A 20,216-nucleotide genomic window follows, 5' to 3' on the forward strand; every position below is an offset into this window, starting at 1 on the left:
TCAATAGTACAAATACAATTTATGCAAATAATAACACGTTTCTAGAAGTTCATTGCCTATCACTCGATAAATAATGAACACAGTATTTTTCACGGTATTGAACCTTGAGCTTTCTGTTGGTTGGCGGGAAAATAAGTAGGCCTAAAGAGTGGTTTCCGTTGACGCAATAATAACGTATAGTAAGCCTAAGCCCAGTCACAAGCGACGTGAATGATCAAATTAATACGATGGGCTTACGTTCTTGCGTCGCGTTCGCCAAGTGAGCCAAGCTTTTAACGTCTACCATGTAGAAATTGAGAGAGTATGCGGCTAATCTGATCTACGGGCCATTTTACCTTACATTTCCCCTGGAGCTGTATTCGTTACCATAAAATATGATAAACGCCAACATTAAACTCCAATTGCCTATTTGTTTACGTTTGACGGACAATATTAAGATCATTAATCACTAAAGTTAATTTTCTACGAGTTCGTGTTGCATAGAATATGTCATCAGTCATAATAAAACAATATATTTTATATCTATGTCAATCATTGAGCATCTATTACCGTTAGACTGAACACGTACGATAACAGTGGATTGTAACCCAGACTTAAGGTATGTACAGTACGTTCTTAACCATTATTCAACTGTAAACTGTTTCTTTTAGTGTCATATATGTATTTAGTTCGTATGACATTAATATTCTATAGTAATTATATGCCAATAACTGAAACAATTAAGAAATACTCAAGTACCAGGTATAGGCCTACTATTATAAAGAACTCCTAAACCGTATGACTAAAACCTCAAAACTTTCAATTACCATTTACGTCTGTGATAAGACGGCACATTTTAATTCCCTGCAATTTTTTGCCCAAAAAATGGATTTTAGACCAATCAGAATGCAGGATGGGAGTAAATTTCAAAACTTGAACTTATACTGTACTGGATAGTATAGTGGTGAGTATATCCGCCTTTCATGCGGAAGACCGGGGTTCAATTCCTCGTCAGGGAGCTTAATCTTGGTGTCGAGTTATGGTTATGATGCTTGGCTACCACGGGTCCTGGGTTCAAGTCCAAGATTTTTTCTAAGGACAAATTTACAACTCCACTCCCAAAGACTTGTAATAAGATTCTTTATGTAGAGCATCTCGTGTTTATGTTTTTCTTGTGAACCTCTGAGGGTCGCAAATGATCAGCAATTGCTAGATGGATCACCCTCATAAAATATGGTTAAAAAAAACCAAAAAAAAAAACTTTAGTTGACGTATCACAATGTCAACCAAATTGTACTCATTAAAGTTGATGATAACAAATAGATAAAAATCATATGTTCACGTATCAGAGGCGCTGATTCAAACTATAACGAATGACTTTATTGGGGTGGGGGGGGGGGGGGTTGAATTGAAGATTATTAAAAACTCATTTTAATGATCTTAAATTCAACCTCTTTTCCCCTTCCAATAATGTGTAAAATAGGTAAAATAAATATATAAAGTTCACTTACCATACATAGGACCTGATAAAACAGCTATTCCGTAATAATATACTAACTTTAAAACAGGTTAGATGAAAACCAATGATGATTTTACAAATAATGTGTCAACAATTGCATTTATCATTGGTTTTGCGTCTCAACATTCCAAAAGAAACACACGTTTCCTGATGTAATAGGTATAATACCGCACGTTTCCTGATGTAATAGGTATAATACCGCACGTTTCCTGATGTAATAGGTATAATACCGCACGTTTCCTGATGTAATAGGTATAATACCGCACGTTTCCTGATGTAATAGGTATAATACCGCATGATTCCTGAATTGTATGTAAGAACATCAATATAAATAAACAGAAGTTATTTTCAAACCACTTGAAGGAGCATTGCAAGAATAAAAAGGGCGTTTCTTGTCGTTTTCTCTCAGTTCTACGTACATATATTCGTAACCGATAATTTAAACATTTTTTCATCTCATTTCACGCGATTTGCATCATATATTTCTGAAATAAATATTAAAAACAATTTAGATAGATATATAATGATGTGTTTATTAAAAACATATTGTCCTTTTTCAAATTGTTTTGTGTAATATGCCATTTTAATGTCACATAATAGTTATTCACTTTGTAATTTAAGTCAAAAAAATAAAAAAATCAGGCAATTGATGGGTTTTGGTTGAATTTCACAGTTTATTTTTGTCTTTTTAAACTTGAAAATATTACTTTTTCGTTTTTTATACGGAAATGAATACCTTTATTAAATGGCCTATTCAAAGTTTAATTGTATTAATATTCATTTTCATGTATTTGAGAAACAATATGATTTTTAATAATACAGGAAATATCTTCACAATATAAGTCCTTCTCATAAATAAATTATTTTGTACACAGCTTTCAGAGTTAACACAAACAAATTTAGTCAGTATGCATACTGTAATGGCGGGAAAGAAGTTCCGAATTGAAAAATCCGTATCTAAACATAGATTTATTTATTGGGTAAGTAATTTTTAATTTTAGTAATTCAAATGTTATGATAATTCAGGGCCATTTTATTTTCTCAATTTTATTTCAAATTAAGAATTAAGAAAATACTGTACAAGGCAACCACTACACATAACGGTACCACGCAACAAGATAATACATATATACCAGATCACGATGTGTGCTCTGGCATAGTGAAACATAACACGCTGATCTTTTTTCATTGTAATGACCTATACTATAGAAGTACTATTTACGTTAAAAAAATCCCTATCTTGGTGAAAATAGGGTTTTCCCCTTTTTTGGAATCTACAACTATTCTATAATCAAGATGTGAATTAAGTTTATAAAAGGGCTAAATAAGTGATTTATTGAGTACCTTTTTTGTCTTGATTTCATTTTGTTGGAAAAAAATGAAATAAAGTGCGTGAAACACTGTTAGAAAACTGTGCAGTTTATGAAAATATTTGTAAAGTTACCATTAAAAACATGGTAGAGTCTGAAAATATAAATATTTATAAGCCATATTTAGTGGGTATTTCAAGTGGTTTTCAGTATTTTTGGCTTCTTCAGCAGGTATTAGAGAAGGTAAAAAGCTTCTCTGACGTGATTTTTAAACAACAGAAATCCGTTGTCAAGGATCCGCCACGTAATGGCTAGACTTGCCCAAAGTCTGTATTGTCTTTTTTTTAAATTTATTTGTTTTTATGTCTGAAAATACAGACTTGTGAAACACGTATATAAATCGATTTGCAGACCGCAAACATCCGATAAGAATGACGAAGGTTATCATACCGTATTTGGCTATATGGGGCGGGCGGCGATTTTTTTTTTGTACATAAGTTGGGGACCCCTCATGAAACGTCACAAAAATAAACATGAACTAGAATTTAATTCGTCACTTTGACGAATTATAGGTGATCATTTTTATAATGTTATTGAAATTAATATTTTTTTAAACATGCACGTACGTTAACATACAATCGAAAAATGTTGATGTATGCCATCCTATGACATGATGCATATACACTTATAGTGCTGAGTTGTACCTATGTGTCATTATACAATATGTACAATATATACTGTATATCTATACACGTAGCATACGTGAAATTACGGGACCCACATCATATGTTCAAATTTTTTGGTATGATAGAATTATCAAAATAAACTCCAAGATGACAATTTCGAAAGATAAGGAATTGAACAAATAAATATAAGGATTGGAAGAGAATTTGACACGTAGAAGCGCAATGCGCGCTCTTTGAAATTTTTATAACTTCGACTAAAGAAATTTAAAAACAACGTTTTAACTTCAACTGGCCATATGATAACATCACAACATCCGATAGGCTTAATTTGTATATGAATTCAAATCTACATTTCATCAGCTTTCATAATAAGTTATAATCTTCAAGGTCACCTTTAATTCTGAGGAGCTATAAGATATTCAAATGTATGGTGTAGCTGAAATTACACGACCTAGGTTATTCATGGTTTTCCGCGTGATGACGTCATCAAAATAAAAATGTTGACAACTCATGAGAAAGATAATTATTTGAGCCTAGCACATACTAAAATTTCTGCGAAAATCGGGCTCAAATAACGGCGATGCGCTCTATTGAATGTGAAAACCCACACAAAAAGATAAAAATTACTAATTTTTAAATTGAAGTGGCCATTTGATGACGTCATACCATTTTGTACGTCTAATGTGTACATGAATATGTATCTACAACCAAATAGCTTCCTGAATAAGTAAACAAAATTGGGGGTCACCTGCCATTCTGAAGAGTTATATTCATTTTAAAAAGGCCTTATTTTTCACCATTTTCATCACTTTGATGCAATTAATTTGCGCATTTTGTCATTTTTAACCTGCTCGTATAGCGTTATTTTAGGTCGGAACTGACTCAAATTTGGTGAATGTACTAAGGATGGTGAGTAGAATGAGATTTGTAAAAAAAATTCATATTTTTTACGCTTTTTAAGTATCGCGCGCGCAAAATTTTTTTTTGCGCAGTAATTTTTTGAAACACGCAAATGGCCTAATTCATGCTCTAAATTGATCAAAACTTAATTTTGAGCATTTTAAATTTTTAACGCGTGATTTCACGCGCATGACCCTACGTGCACGTGCGTTTTTATTTGCTAATATATTTACCCTTGACCTGAAGTTTACGTGTTGTGAATTTCGTTAATATGTGATAAAGAATTATGGAGATATGATTGATAATGTGATTTCACAAAATGGCGTATAAATGACGTCACGGATGAGTTATCACGCTGAAAAGCTTATTAGGACTAAGTTAAAGTATTTGAAAGACATTGTGAAATTTTGGTAATCATTGACATTAAACTTTTTGAGATATTTGTTACACAAAATCTGTACAGAAAGAAATTGCGAAGAAACATTTTTTTTGGACAAAAACAATTTCTCACTAGAATTTAATTCGTCACTTTGACGAATTATAGGTGATCATTTTTATCATTTTAATGAAATAAATTTTTTTTAAACATGTACGTACGTTAACATACGATAGGAAAATGTTGATGTATGCCATCCTATTATACGCTTATATTGCTGAGTTATGCCTATTATATGCCATATACAATGTACAGTATATACTGTATATCTATATACAGTGTAGCATAGGTGAAATTATGGGACACACATCAAGTTCAAATTTTTTGGTATGATGGAATTATCAAAATAAACTCGAAGATGACAATTTCGAAAGATAATGAATTGAGCAAATAAATATAAGGATTGGAAGAGAATTTGACACGTAGAAGCGCAATGCGCTCTCTTTGAAATTTGTATAACTTCGACTAAAGAAATTTAAAAACTACTTTTTAACTTCAACTGGCCATATGATAACATCACAACATCCGATAGGCTTAATTTTTATATGAATTCATATCTACATTTCATCAGCTTTCATAATAAATTATAATCTTCAAGGTCACCTTTAATTCTGAGGAGCTATAAGATATTCAAATGTATGGTGTAGCTGAAATTACACGACCTAGGTTATTCAAGTTTTTACGCGTGATGACGTCATCAAAATAAAAATGTTGACAACTTATGAGAAAGATAATTAATTGAGCAAGCACATACTAAAATGTGTGCAAAAATTGGGCTCAAATAACGGAGATGCGCTCTATTGAATGTGATAACCCACAAAAAAAGATAATAATTACTAATTTTTAAATTCAAGTGGCCATTTGATGACGTCATACCATTTTGTACGTCTAATATGTATATATATTTATATCTACAACTTATTGGCTTCCATAATAAGTTAAAAAAATTGGGGGTCACCTGCCATTCTGAAGAGTAATATTCATTTTAAAAAGGCCTTATTTTTTTACCATTTTTAGCACTTTTGTACAATTAATGTGCGCATTTTGTCATTTTTAACGTGCTCGTATAGCGTTATTTTAAGTCGGAATGGACTCAAAGTCGGAGAATGTACTAAGGATTGTGAGTAGAATATGATGTATACATCAAATTTTATTTTTTACCCTTTTTAAAAATCGCGTGCGCAAAAATGTGTTTTTGCTCAGTAATTTTTTTAAACACGCAAATGGCCTATTTCATGCTCTAAAATGATAAAAACTAAATTTTGAGCTTTTTAAAATTTCAACGCGCGATTTCACGCGCATGACCTTGAAACGCCCGAGTTTTTATTTGCTAATATTTTTTACCTTGACCTCAAGTTTATGTGTAGTGATTTTCATTAATATGTGATAATGAATTATGGAGATATGATTGATAATGTGATTTCACAAAATGGCGTATACGTGACGTCACGGATGAGTGATCACGCTGAAAAGCTTATTAGGACTAAGTTAACGTATTTGAAAGACATTGTGAAATGTTGGTAATCATTAACATTAAACTTTTTGAGATATTTGTTACACAAAATCTGTACAGAGAGAAATAAATAATAAGAATAAGAATAAAGATTTCATACAATAACAATAGGTGATCATTTTATTCTAAATGATCACCTAACTAGAATTTAATTCGTCACTTTGACGAATTATAGGTGATCATTTTTATCATTTTAATGAAATTAACATTTTTAAACATGCATGTACGTTAACATACGATCGTAAAAAGTTGATGTACGCCATCCTATGACATGATGCATACGCTTATAGTGCTGAGTTGTGCCTATTATGACATATACAATATGTACAGTATATACTGTATATCTATATACAGTGTAGCATAGGTGAAATTACGGGACACACATCAAGTTCTAATTTTTTGGTATGATGGAATTATCAAAATAAACTCGAAGATGATAATTTCGAAAGATAATGAATTGAGCAAATAAATATAAGGATTGGAAGAGAATTTGACACGTAGAAGCGCAATGCGCGCTCTTTGAAATTTGTATAACTTCAACTAAAGAAATTTAAAAACTACTTTTTAACTTCAACTGGCCATATGATAACATCACAACATCCGATAGGCTTAATTTTTATATGAATTCATATCTACATTTCATCAGCTTTCATAATTAATTATAATCTTCAAGGTCACCTTTAATTCTGAGGAGCTATAAGATATTCAAATGTATGGTGTAGCTGAAATTACACGACCTAGGTTATTCAAGTTTTTACGCGTGATGACGTCATCAAATAAAAATGTTGACAACTTATGAGAAAGATAATTAATTGAGCAAGCACATACTAAAATGTGTGCGAAAATCGGGATCAAATAACGGAGATGCGCTCTATTGAATGTGATAACCCACACAAAAAGATAATAATTACTAATTTTTAAATTCAAGTGGCCATTTGATGACGTCATACCATTTTGTACGTCTAATATGTATATATATTTATATCTACAACTTATTGGCTTCCATAATAAGTTAAAAAAATTGGGGGTCACCTGCCATTCTGAAGAGTTATATTCATTTTAAAAAGGCCTTATTTTTTACCATTTTTAGCACTTTTGTACAATTAATGTGGGGATTTTGTCATTTTTAACGTGCTCGTATAGCGTTATTTTAAGTCGGAATGGACTCAAAGTCGGAGAATGTACTAAGGATTGTGAGTAGAATATGATGTATACATCAAATTTTATTTTTTACCCTTTTTAAAAATCGCGTGCGCAAAAATGTGTTTTTGCGCAGTAATTTTTTTAAACACGCAAATGGCCTATTTCATGCTCTAAATTGATAAAAACTAAATGTTGAGCTTTTTAAAATTTCAACGCGCGATTTCACGCGCATGACCTTGAAACGCCCGAGTTTTTATTTGCTAATATTTTTTACCTTGACCTCAAGTTTACCTGTAGTGATTTTCATTAATATGTGATAATGAATTATGGAGATATGATTGATAATGTGATTTCACAAAATGGCGTATACGTGACGTCACGGATGAGTGATCACGCTGAAAAGCTTATTAGGACTAAGTTAACGTATTTGAAAGACATTGTGAAATTTTGGTAATCATTAACATTAAACTTTTTGAGATATTTGTTACACAAAATCTGTACAGAGAGAAATAAATAATAAGAAAAAGAAGAATAAAGATTTCATACAATAACAATAGGTGATCATTTTATTCTAAATGATCACCTAATAATTCATCAGTTAAATTTGTTGTTCCGTGTGTGCACCCAAGCGTATAGCAACAAGAAGTGATTACACGAACAACTGCGATACGAATCTTTCTACTACACAGTAGGCCTAGGATTCTAGGTCAATTCACGTGATTGCCTTCGCGCACTATTCTTCACACAAAATGTGTCGAGTCGAGGCTAATCGACAGCTAGGCAAGACATTAAACTAAGTAGTAATTCATTGGACATAGCCCAAAGAAAGCTTAGACCCACAAGAATAAAGAATGTGTATAATTTGTGTACTGTATTTTTTTAATTCTGCTATTTTATTATCAAACAATATGCATGAACTCAAAGGAACTTTAAAAATGCGCGTATATGAACACATGAGATGGGAAGATTAGACCCACGAGAATAAAAAATGTATTTTTGTGTAATGTTTAATGTTTAATTTTGCTGACTTATTACTCGGATTGTGTCATACCTAACACACACACGTCACACACACACACACACCGTACCCACACAGCTACTACTAGAATAGACATTGGTTTAGAGACTAATAATTAGGCCTATAGTATATTAATAGAAACTATAATTTTAACACGTAATTCTTTAGTAATAAATTATATTAAAAACACCATAAACAAAGGCTGATTATTTCGACAATCCACACAAAACGCCGCTATTCTTCTATGAAATCGCACGCCGCAACAACAGCGGAGATAGGCCTAGACAAGTACCGCACTTGTGTAATCACTTCTTGTTGCTATACGCATGGGTGCACACGGAACAAGAAAATTTAACTGATGAATTATTCATGTTTATTTTGTGACGTTTCATGAGGGGGTCCCCAACTTATGTACGAAAAAAAAAAACCGCGGGCGGGCGGTATGTAAATATGGATTTCGAATCAACAAATGATCATTTTGTTTTAAAATGAAAAAGATCGAGTACGTACAGTGCTGAATGTACGATCGAGACTGTTGAAATATAAAATCGTGTTGCCAAGTTGTTTTGTTTACCTCCTTTGTAGGTCCTACTCAACTCGCACGTATGACCTGCCAAATAAAACGCCAATAAGGTAGTCCTACATACCACCACCACCGGCACACAACAGGATTCACACACAACAGGGCTACACCACTACACAGAACAGGACAGGGTGGGAATTAAATCAAATTATCTCCGCCTAATAAATGATCCATTCAATGTTTGATTTGCGGAGAAGCTAGCCTATCATATCAAGACGAGTTTTCATGTTCTTGGGAAAAATCCCATCAATGTTTATTACCAGACTACTAGGCATATAAAATCATTTCTAACCTTCAATGTACCCAAGTACACATTGTCTAAACGTAACATAGCGCATGCGCACCATCTTAGTTGTTGAGTCTTTGAAATTCTGAAATATGAATATTAAAATGGCTGTACGAGTGAGTAGCCAATCGCATGCAGCTGAAACTAGTCAACCGGATAATCTATGCACCAAGAATTCTTGGTGTCAAACCACGTGACTTTTGCGCGTTTCCCCAGACGGAGTTGCCAAACTAAAGTAATACACGTATGACACGCCAAATGTGCAAAAATATTTATATTTTTACTAATATTAAGACAAAACTCCGTCTGGAGCCCAGACTACGTAATGGCTAGCGCGTAGGAGAAATACAGTACTGTAATTGGCTTATCCTTAAATGACCTTTGACCTGTTTACTTTCTACGCGGAGAGGAGAGTGTAAACAATTCAGATTAAGGATAATTGATGGATCTAGCCTAGGCCTAGGCCAAATACAACGACAAAAAAAAACACACCAATATGAGAGTGGCAAAGAACCTATGATATTAAATTATTACAGCCAGTCTAGTGACTAGCCTAAGCCTACTAAGTAGCTAATTGGACTCCAGGCTGAGTCCTTCTACCTATCCTAGCCTAGCTAGGGTAGGCCTAGGGTTAGCAGGTATAGACTAAACTACACTAGCTAGGCCTAGGCTAGCTAGGTAGGTAAGTAGGGCAAATAGGCCTAGCTTAGGATAGGTAGGCTAGGCATATGTGGCACTCCGACAGGCCTAGTCTGGGGGTCACTGTCTGCTTACATACCACATAAGCTTACCATATTTATAGTTTTTACATAAGTATTGTGTTAATTCATGTTATTGTAGGCTATTATTATGCACTTACACCTACATAATTTCAAAAACATTACACAATTTTAAGTAAATGCTTAAAACAGACTTAATAAATTAGTAGTGCTTAACATATCCATTATTTAATATTGATTAAAGCAATGCCATAATGTTATTTAAGTTATATTATTTTGTTATCTAATCAGCAGGCACTACACAAGTAAAATTTAAATTATTTAAGTACACTTTTAAGAACGTACTTAAATCCAGTAGTTCAAGAAATGGTATTTAATGGTATATAAACTTAATTAATTGTATACATTTAAAGATGTATTGTCCCTTGAAACACAAGAAAATGAAGGTCAAAATATACTAAATTTTAATTGGCCATATCAAAGAAATATTAAAGTTATTCACTTTAAGTCGAAAATTCAAGACAAAAACAACAATTTTACGTAATTAATAACTAAATTAATTTGATTACATTTCGTCTGGAAAACAAAGTAAAACTTCAAACCATGAGTATACATGCATGATGCTAATTAGGATTGTTTACAACTTGTCACGGTTGAGAAGGTGTTTTCAGACAGATCGCGAGAAAGTTTATGATTATGCATACAGAGCAGCCAAATATGCGCATTGCATTATGAGGTATTTTTGTGGATTTTTACTTTTATGTTAAACCAAAACAAATTACCTTCGTGACGTTTCGCCGACAATCTGTCAGCTGCTTCAGACTAATGCCTGGGTTGGAATGGTCTGGTTTTTTGTAAGTGACGCTGAACAGCGCCACCAGCCGTCTGGTTGGTATTGACGGTAGAGCGTCTCCGCTGGCCCCCCCTCCTGCTTCAACTTTTTCCAGCAAACTATCATATGTATGTGGGAGGTCATACCCACCAATGTCTCTGTTGATATTATGTGGTCTTTTTCTTATGCAGATAGATTCTTTTATCTTTCTTTTGTCTGTCTGTGCTTCTTTTTCAATAACTCTCGCATTCCAATTTGGAATATGGTCATTCCCTATAGCGTGGTCAGTTATGGCTGACTTATGTAAAACCTTGGACGAAGAATTTCTATTTGCACGTGTTCTAACTACTTGTTTGTGTGTTGATACGTCTTTTTTATGTTCCCCAATTCTTGTATTCAGTGCCCTTCCGGTCTTTCCTATATATACTTTCTCACAGTTTAGACAGTTCACTTCGTATATAACCCCGCACATGTCTTCCGTTTTTATTATATCTTTTGGGTGGACCAGTCCATTCTTTAATTTATTACTTGGAATGAAGAAAGTGTTCACTTTGTGCTTAGCAAAAGTGCGTCGAATCTTTTCAGAAATTCCGTGTATGTATGGGATACCTATGTGAGCTTTCATCTTCTCCATTTCCTTTCTTTGGCGTTCTTCTGGTTTGTTTTTTTGACTTTTGTTCTTTTCTCTTGTTTACGACTCTGTCTACTGACAATTTTGGATAGTTACAAATTTTCAATGCTTTTCTAATGTGTTCCAACTCATGTTGAGACGCTCTACCGTCAATACCAACCAGACGGCTGGTGGCGCTGTTCAGCGTCACTTACAAAAAACCAGACCATTCCAACCCAGGCATTAGTCTGAAGCAACTGACAGATTGTCGGCGAAACGTCACGAAGGTAATTTTATTCCTTTTCGTTGTTTTGGTTTAACATAAAAGTAAAAATCCACAAAAATATTATTTGGAACCAGATGAATTTATTCAATGTAATTATGAGGTATGTTTTGATCGAAAACTTTGACTGGAAGTCAAAGTTATTTTTTGAACCAAAAAACGTCTGTATTTCAGTTAAATGATTTTTTTTTCGACTATTTTTTGGTGAAAGTTAATAACTATTATGATACTTCAAAATGATCCACCTTTTTTCGAAATCTTTTTATTTTTATTTTTTTTGGAATTTGACAAAAGGAATACAGTTTTTAGTGTAAAAACATTAATTTACCACCTTTTTTACCATTTTAAGTAAGTGCTTAAAATAAATATAAGTATGTACTTAACATAGCATGTGGAAATATTTTTGGTATGCATTGTCACAGTAATCAATATCCTACGAAAAAACATTTCATTGTATCATATTTTGTGAATGTGTGATACTTAGAAAGTATACACTATTAGATTAACAATCATTAATTTGTGTTGTTTTTAAAATAACATTGACATTCAATCATGATTTTCTCAAAACTGTTATTTGTATATTTCTTTATACATGCTTCGACTTAACGTACAATATCTCAAGATCCCCTTCATGTTAAATATTAAGTTTGGTATCATTGTAAAGGATATTACATTTCCTACCAGATAGAATACAAATCTGAAAAAATTAAATTTTCGACTTATGTTATCACTTTGCCAGAGCAGGTCACCCATAGCTAATGTCACAGGTGTGATATACCAAATAAATAAACAGTATTCAAACAATCAAGTCAAGTGCCTTTATTTGTATCCTCACATTCATATATTATACAAACGTTGTAGTCAAGTGTATTCTCACATTCATATATAACAAACGTTGTGTGCAGTAGGCGGCTAACTAGCATGTATCGCATCTATAACCAACGCTATTGTCCCCGTGTCACTGTATATCCCGTTAGTATAAAGAACTGGCCAGCTGTAGACCAATATGCAAATAAAGCAACTCCAGACCAAGTAGGCTATTTACATAAATAACTACGTAAACACTACAACAGGTTCATCCCAACTAGAAAGTTTGGAAATGCAATGTGATTGTTAATGTTGATTTAATTCCCAGTTTATTTCAATCTCGGTTTATTTTCATTCCTGATTATACTATGTTTTAATAAAACGATAATGTCTTATTAGATATTGTTTGTCCTTTTTATTACAGGCATTTCTTATTGAAATTCATTTTAGTTTGACGTCATATGCAATAGCAAGTGACATAACATGCCCCAGTGATCAAACTATGGTAAATGTATCGGGTAAAGAACGTTGTGTTAAAATAATTGATAAAAGCAGTGCTTGTCTTTATAAAAAAAGGAATTCTTTAACAGAAGAAATTCAAGAAAATGGTACGGAAGCGATAAAAATAACTAATACCGACACATTTACAAGTAAATCATCTGATATCGAAGAAAGTCAGCTTGTATCTGTTACTAACAAGAACAATTATATAACAACACATGATAGCACAGCTGATACAACTTTTATGGAAACTCCTATGCTCGATAATTTGGAAAGTACAGTCAATAAAGAAGAAAGGTCAACTGTGAGAGAAGTTGCCAAAACAAGTGCAAAGAAGACGACTTCTGAAATTAAAACTACTGAAATTAAAACTACATCATTTCAGAACAAGGAAACCAAGACTGTTGGTAAAGCTATCACATCAATTGCAAAAAGAATAACTTCCAACAGTAACACTATCGGAACTACATTGTCTGATATTGAGAAATGGTCGACTACTACATCTGAAAACATGCACATAACCATAACTGCCGGAGATACTTTTGCATCAACTGCGAAGAATTGAACTTCCAACAGTAACAGTATCGGAACTACATTATCTGATATCGAGGAAAGTTTGACTACTAGGCCTATATCTGAAAACAGACACATCACCACAACTATCGAAGAAGTATAGTCACAACAATTACAAGGAGACCAACTTCCAACACTAAATATGACAACAAAATATAAAACAGACATTACCCTACATACTCTAATATCTATTTGTAAAGATTTGATCAAGAAAAATACTTGTTATTAACCCCTACCCCAAAATGTACGGAAAATAATGAAACTGATTGTTTTGTTAAGTTGTGTACACATTTATAGCTATATACAAGTACCTAAACATGGTTATATGAAACAGAATGTATATACCTATCATATATGAATCATTTTAGCCAATTTTGTAGACAAAAATGATGGCATATTTAAAAGATATATTGACATGTTTGTAGATACCAGAATTTTTTTTTTATTTTCCAAGAAGATGTGACCTTTTTTTCGATCTTTTGTAATGTCATTAATTATTTAATTACCACATATTTTATATCGTCTTGTAGAGCAGACAATACTTTATATATTGATGCCAAGAATGAATGATTTGTTCAAGGAAACTGTACTTATGGCTATTTATATTACCCCCTACCCCAACATTGGTAAAAAATCCGAAATTGAATCGTTTTTTAAAAATCCGTTAAAACCCCATCTCTGGAAGGAGGATATTTGATGTTAACATCTATTTTTTAGTTCACCGGATATATAGGTACATAAAAATACAAAACATGTAGGGGGTGGTGCAGGGGGACCTCTCCCAGCCCATGGACTATATTAAGTTTATTGTAACAGTTGGTGTGTATACAAACAAAATAACAAAATTATTGTTTTTTATTCATTGTTTATAGTTGTGGTGGCGCTGTGCATTCCTTATGCGTGATGATGATTTATAAAATGATGAAGCCATGCATTACAGTATAAATTACGTTTTCTCCTCTTGTAATAAGTAATCGTAGTATTTAAAAAAAATTAACGTGTTGTACGTGTTAATCAATTTGCTAAATAAAAGGATAGGCCTGCATGTTTTATACACAATAGTGTTAAGATTATCTTTGACACTTTTGAACTCTAGATGGCAGTATAATCAAAGAAAATCGATACTTTTAGACTGCAGAATCACTACCAGATATATTAATGAAAATAATTAATACATCAAATTGTTAGAGAATTTTATTGGATAATAAGTATACATATTAGATATCAGGAAAAATTGTTTACGAGATTTGAATAAATATTAAAATTAAGCCTATGATTTTAACGAAAGAGATTTTATTGTAAAAAAACCTATAAGACCGCCAGAAAATAATTAACATAAGGCCTAAATACAATTTTGAAAAGGACAACTTTGTGATCGTCTGCTGCTTTTAGATCTAGACTATGTCGACTGCTACCCTACAATATCACTTCATTTTATGATAAGGATAAGCGCATGCGCTAGGCGACTGGCATGTCGACTGGTAAATGTGAGCACTTTGCGTCTTATCCCCGGTCTTATCAGTAGGATCAAGTCTAGGCCTAAGCTACACACTTAGCCTGACCTAAAGCCCGTGTAGGTCTGCTTTAACCGGCCCAGCGCGATGGAATAGCTCTGCGGAAGAGCGTTATTTGAGATCAACGTAAATGCCTACTTAATATAAACATTCATAATATCTGTCGACGAGTCGATTACGACCCATGTGGACCTAAACGTCGGGCACGTTCACAAAAATCTAAAACAGGGTAACAATGTATTTTAAGAGGAACGTGGTTTTTAATGTTCAAAGGTTGGCCTAAATTGCATTGATATAATACGCGATTGATGGGATCATGAACAGGTCATTGGGTTCTACATAATAAAAAATCCCACACATCGAATTTTGAATACTGGAATGTACCGATCGACATTTCTAGCAAATTATAATTTCTAATAGGAAAAGGAGAGGGTTACTTCTCATATAGCAGTGCGACGGTGCTGCTGCATCTGCTATGATAAGCGGCGCAGGTGATAAACGCCTTTCACACGCAATGCGCTTGGTAACATTTAAATTATTAAATGCTTTGTTTAGCAGCATTGTAAGCATAGAATGTTTCCTAATCTACTGCAAACACATAGGCCTACTGCGAATATTGATTAGTTTGTTGGTAATGGAATAAGTAATTAAGTCGGATAAAAGTCAATGAGGTAGGCTCGAGACAACCTTGTATAGGCATTTGAAATGAATTATACAGTACTAATTTAACAATGAATAATCTCTCCCACGACTAAGACTTGTCAATATTGAAGTACGAAAAGTCAAAGGTCACCTAGAATCTTGACGTTTCTGAGAAAGAATAATAATAACTTATTTCTGCATGGAATAATTGATTCTAATAAGGACCCCGTGAGTGGTTCCACAAACATTACATACTTATAATAATACTTATAATAATTATTGTCAATTACGATCGTTGCACTGCAAAGAGTTTAGGCCTATTGGTTTAAAATTACCATTTTGAGTGTATGTTGCCATGTTGATTTAAAACCGGGCCTAATTATGTTTATCCATCAACTTTAAAATATTTTTTAAATCAGATTTTCGTTTTTCATGAAAAACGAAAATCTGATTTCAAAAATATTTTGGGAAGGAGATGATTTTTTTCAATTTTAACTTTAAAATAATTATAAAGCTTCTTTTGTTTTTACATTTCAAATGCAAGGTTAGAAATCGAACAGAATACGACTCTTTCAAGAGTAAACAAGTTATTATAACTTTTTTACTCCTATGTCCTACCCCCCCCCCCCCACACACCCCAAGCAAACCAAGAATTATTAATTTTATACATAACATTGCATCATGTAAAGGCTTACTGTTAGTACTGCATGGTAATTATACAAGAGGTTGATCCAGGGTTTCGAGGGTCGAAACATTTAAAAAGTACAGAACTTACTGTATCTTGTGCATTGCAATTTTATAAATGTGTAGGGTGGCTATACCATCCCACTCTGTTCCTGTCTATATAGTTTGATCATTGATATGTACAGCACTAGGTAGATCATCCATGGCATACATATTATTCGTATTCGTGTAAAAAGAACTGTATTTGATATGTATACGTTAATGACGTTACAGATCAATAATTACCGCCTACTAATAGCGATATGCATATTGCAGTATCAATGTGAATGAGTATTTATTTCACCATCAAGATTTTCTATTGTATTTAAAGCCTTAATTAGTACACTAACGACATTAGTGAAATATAATGACAACATTAATAGCGTTGCTGCAGTGTGTTATTTATAATAATCAAACCGAGTATGTATTAATTTCGACAAAACTTGTTACCGGTACTACACTGTACTGTACTGTACAATTAACATTAAGGAATTGTGATAGGTAATGTCAATGTTAGTGTATACATACATATAAATTTAAGGGCATTGTATCCCATAGGAGGTAAGAATTATATTGTATTATTAAATTAGTATGCTATATAAAGTTATTATGACTCGTATTTTAGAAAATGGGATCAGTATGGTTGAATTAATAATTAATGAACACGAACAAAATCAAAGAACATTAGAATTACAATTATTTTCTTTTAATTTAGTTGCATATTCTTAGGACGGACTAACTGGTACTACGCTTATTTCCTCTTTATATACGAGTTTGCACTTTATGATTTATGAGGGATCATGTCAAATATTATGTTGTTTAGGAGCCTATACACTCTTTAACTTTAAATATGCAGCAAGCCCTTTTTTAAATAATGATACACACTGTTTATGAAGCTGTTTCTACACTGACAAAAAAATGTGATATGCCTGTATATGGGTACGATGACGTCATATCACTACAATATTTGGACACTGTTTTGTCAAACTATAAGTTTTATAGTGTAGATAGAACTTTACAGTGACACATAAACTTTTACATTGAACAATTTAAAATATTACGGATATTACAATCAAATAATGTTTAGTGTAGTATAATAATTTGAAAAGGTTCCATTTACACTACAAATAATAATAGTTGTGATTCGTAAATAGCTGTATTACATCGTCTTTCCGTAATCAGTCCGGCTTGCTTATGCATATGTACCGACAATAGGCGTACTTAATGCATTAAATAATATAGTGACCTAATTATATAATATTCTTAACAAAATATTAAAATTACATTATTCTACGAATGCATCATAAACGGTATTTAATACCGGTTACGTCAATCCCGAAGACGATGAAATAAACTGGCAGATATCCAACTTCCTATTCTACAAGTTAGTGACAAACAAATAATAGTACATATTTTTTTCTTCACTTATAAAATCAGTGATACGTAGGCTTACATGCGACGTGCATAGTACGTGTGTTAAAATATACAGTATACGAGTTTAATTTGTGTCCTGGAATTTTTATTTTACATTTTACCGAGTAGAAAATAATAAAATTACAGGTTTCATGCATCAGAACACATGCCTGAAACATGTTTGGTGTTGTATGCGAAATTATTTATAGCACATTGTGTTATTTACCTAATTCTATAATAAAATCCTCAATAGGCTTAATATTGAAATAACAATAGTAGTTCTTAGTACTCAAATATTGAATGCATGTATTTCTGTAAAGCTAACAGCGTATCCGAGTGTTCTGATTTAAAATCCGTTTCCTTGGTTACGGTAAACAATTTTGAGCATGCTTATTGTGATACTGTGGTTTCTCCATGTATGGCAATACAACGTTTGTATTATATGTATATCTAGGCATATGCATGTTTAAACTACCGTAGGCTACTACTACTATAATTAAACTTGAGTATGAACGGAATATCTTAACCACACACAACGGATCCGAAAGTAATACAAAGTTCGTTTCCTTGACTACCGTATACATTTCCGGGTATTTTTTATTGTCGTCGTTCCACGCTGCGGGAGATCAAACAGGCACACACAATATTAAAATCAATGCGTTCTTCCGTCGTCACTTATTTCTTTTTCTGGTAAAATAAAAGCGTTTTCATTTTGATCTTTTAATTTCACAAATGTGGCATGAGAATCTACAATATCGCAATCAAGTCGTAATCGTTCGTTGTATAACACATCGTAAAATGGCTGAACAAATTTAACAACTTCTCGAACATCATCTGGTAAAGAATCCATATCAACTCTCGATCTTTTAGATTTTTGCCTAATTCCATCACTATTCATCGCATCAGAATACCAACCCATGATTTTATCAGCAATTAAATTAGAATACGCTACGTGCCATTTCATTTTTTCTTCTGGTTCCCAGTGCAACATCTCTTCTCGATATGTAAGTCCTACAGCCTTGCAGTATTTACGCATCATCTGCTTAGGATCGGCAAGAAGATCGTCTGCGTCCAGTATAAGAGGTGCCTCACCAGTAGTATCGCGTAAGTGAATAAAAAGATCATGAAGTTCTTCGTACATATAACCAGGTGGCATTGCAAAAGACACGCTTCGCTTCCATATAAGTCCCATCCCGGGTAGCGGTCCACAATTAATTCGTTCCTTCCAAGATTTCATAACTTTAGATGGGTCTCGTATGAGGAATGTATGTTTATATCCTTTTGGAATAGCATCCCAGTTACCATCAATAGCGTAAGCAAAGTCTTTACAAAACACCACATCTTTATCGACGTATTCTCTCTCTAATTGTTCTTTTATCCATTGGTATGAATAATTTTCCTCACATCCTATAAGAAAGCTTATTAGTTTATTTGGTTGATACTTACGCTCAGGACCAAAATGCCAAGCAGTCATAAACGGTTCATTAAATATTTCACATTTATCTAGAGTGTGTATAGAGCGAAGGAATGCCGTTGATAGCGCTCGTGGAGTTGACCACAGCATTACACGAGTTTGAGAACGACCTGTCTCGTGCCTAGGCATATCCATTGCAGCCTACACTATCCGTCGATATCTTGGCTAACACCCCTCCGGATACTATGCTTGCTTTCTTTCAAATGACGAATTTTTTACACTGGGCATTCAACGAAGCACAAAAGACTTGTCAAATAGGCGATTCACGCTTACCTAATTTCAATAAATGCATAGCACTCTAACTTGTTTGCTAAAATGCTTTTGCTCTGCCTATGAAATCAACGCGATGAAAATTAAATCTTGACAAAATCGATATAGGTCTTTCCCGCAAATTGTATCAGACGATATAATTATATCTGAATATTGATGTGTCGTATAAAGCGGATTAACCGTGTGATTCGATCATTAATACCAGCAACTTTTGACTACAACATTCTATACGTGTTATTCATTTTAAACGTCTAAAATACGTAAGCTAATGTTTATACACTAATCCTTTTCGATGTTAGTACTGTATATACCTCCCGTTGAGACGTCTCATGTTAAAACTCTCCGATTATGAACCCGTAGCTGGAATGAATCTAATATGATACTGTACAGGCTTAACCTGCTTAAGATATGGTCCGCGAAAAACTCAACACAATACAGAATTATACATCTACATTAACGGCTGTGTATATTATGTATAGGCT

At 33.1% G+C, this 20,216-nt stretch overlaps 2 protein-coding genes across 2 annotated transcripts; both read right to left on the reverse strand.

The window, feature by feature from the left end:
* Window positions 1–10,228: 10,228 nt before the first annotated feature.
* LOC140044215 (uncharacterized) lies at window positions 10,229–11,558 on the reverse strand. Its single transcript, XM_072088696.1, has 2 exons — window positions 10,875–11,558; window positions 10,229–10,234 (listed from the first exon to the last, which is right to left on the reverse strand). The coding sequence occupies exons 1-2, from the start codon at window positions 11,556–11,558 to the stop codon at window positions 10,229–10,231; spliced, it is 690 nt and encodes a 229-aa protein (XP_071944797.1).
* A 6,516-nt stretch (window positions 11,559–18,074) lies between these two features.
* Window positions 18,075–19,787, reverse strand: LOC140049211 (uncharacterized). Its single transcript, XM_072094045.1, has one exon. It carries the CDS (start codon window positions 19,597–19,599, stop codon window positions 18,643–18,645), a length of 957 nt encoding a protein of 318 aa, XP_071950146.1. The 5' UTR covers window positions 19,600–19,787; the 3' UTR covers window positions 18,075–18,642.
* Window positions 19,788–20,216: the final 429 nt, after the last annotated feature.

This window comes from Antedon mediterranea, chromosome 1 (assembly GCF_964355755.1).
Source record: "Antedon mediterranea chromosome 1, ecAntMedi1.1, whole genome shotgun sequence".
Taxonomy (NCBI): domain Eukaryota; kingdom Metazoa; phylum Echinodermata; class Crinoidea; order Comatulida; family Antedonidae; genus Antedon; species Antedon mediterranea.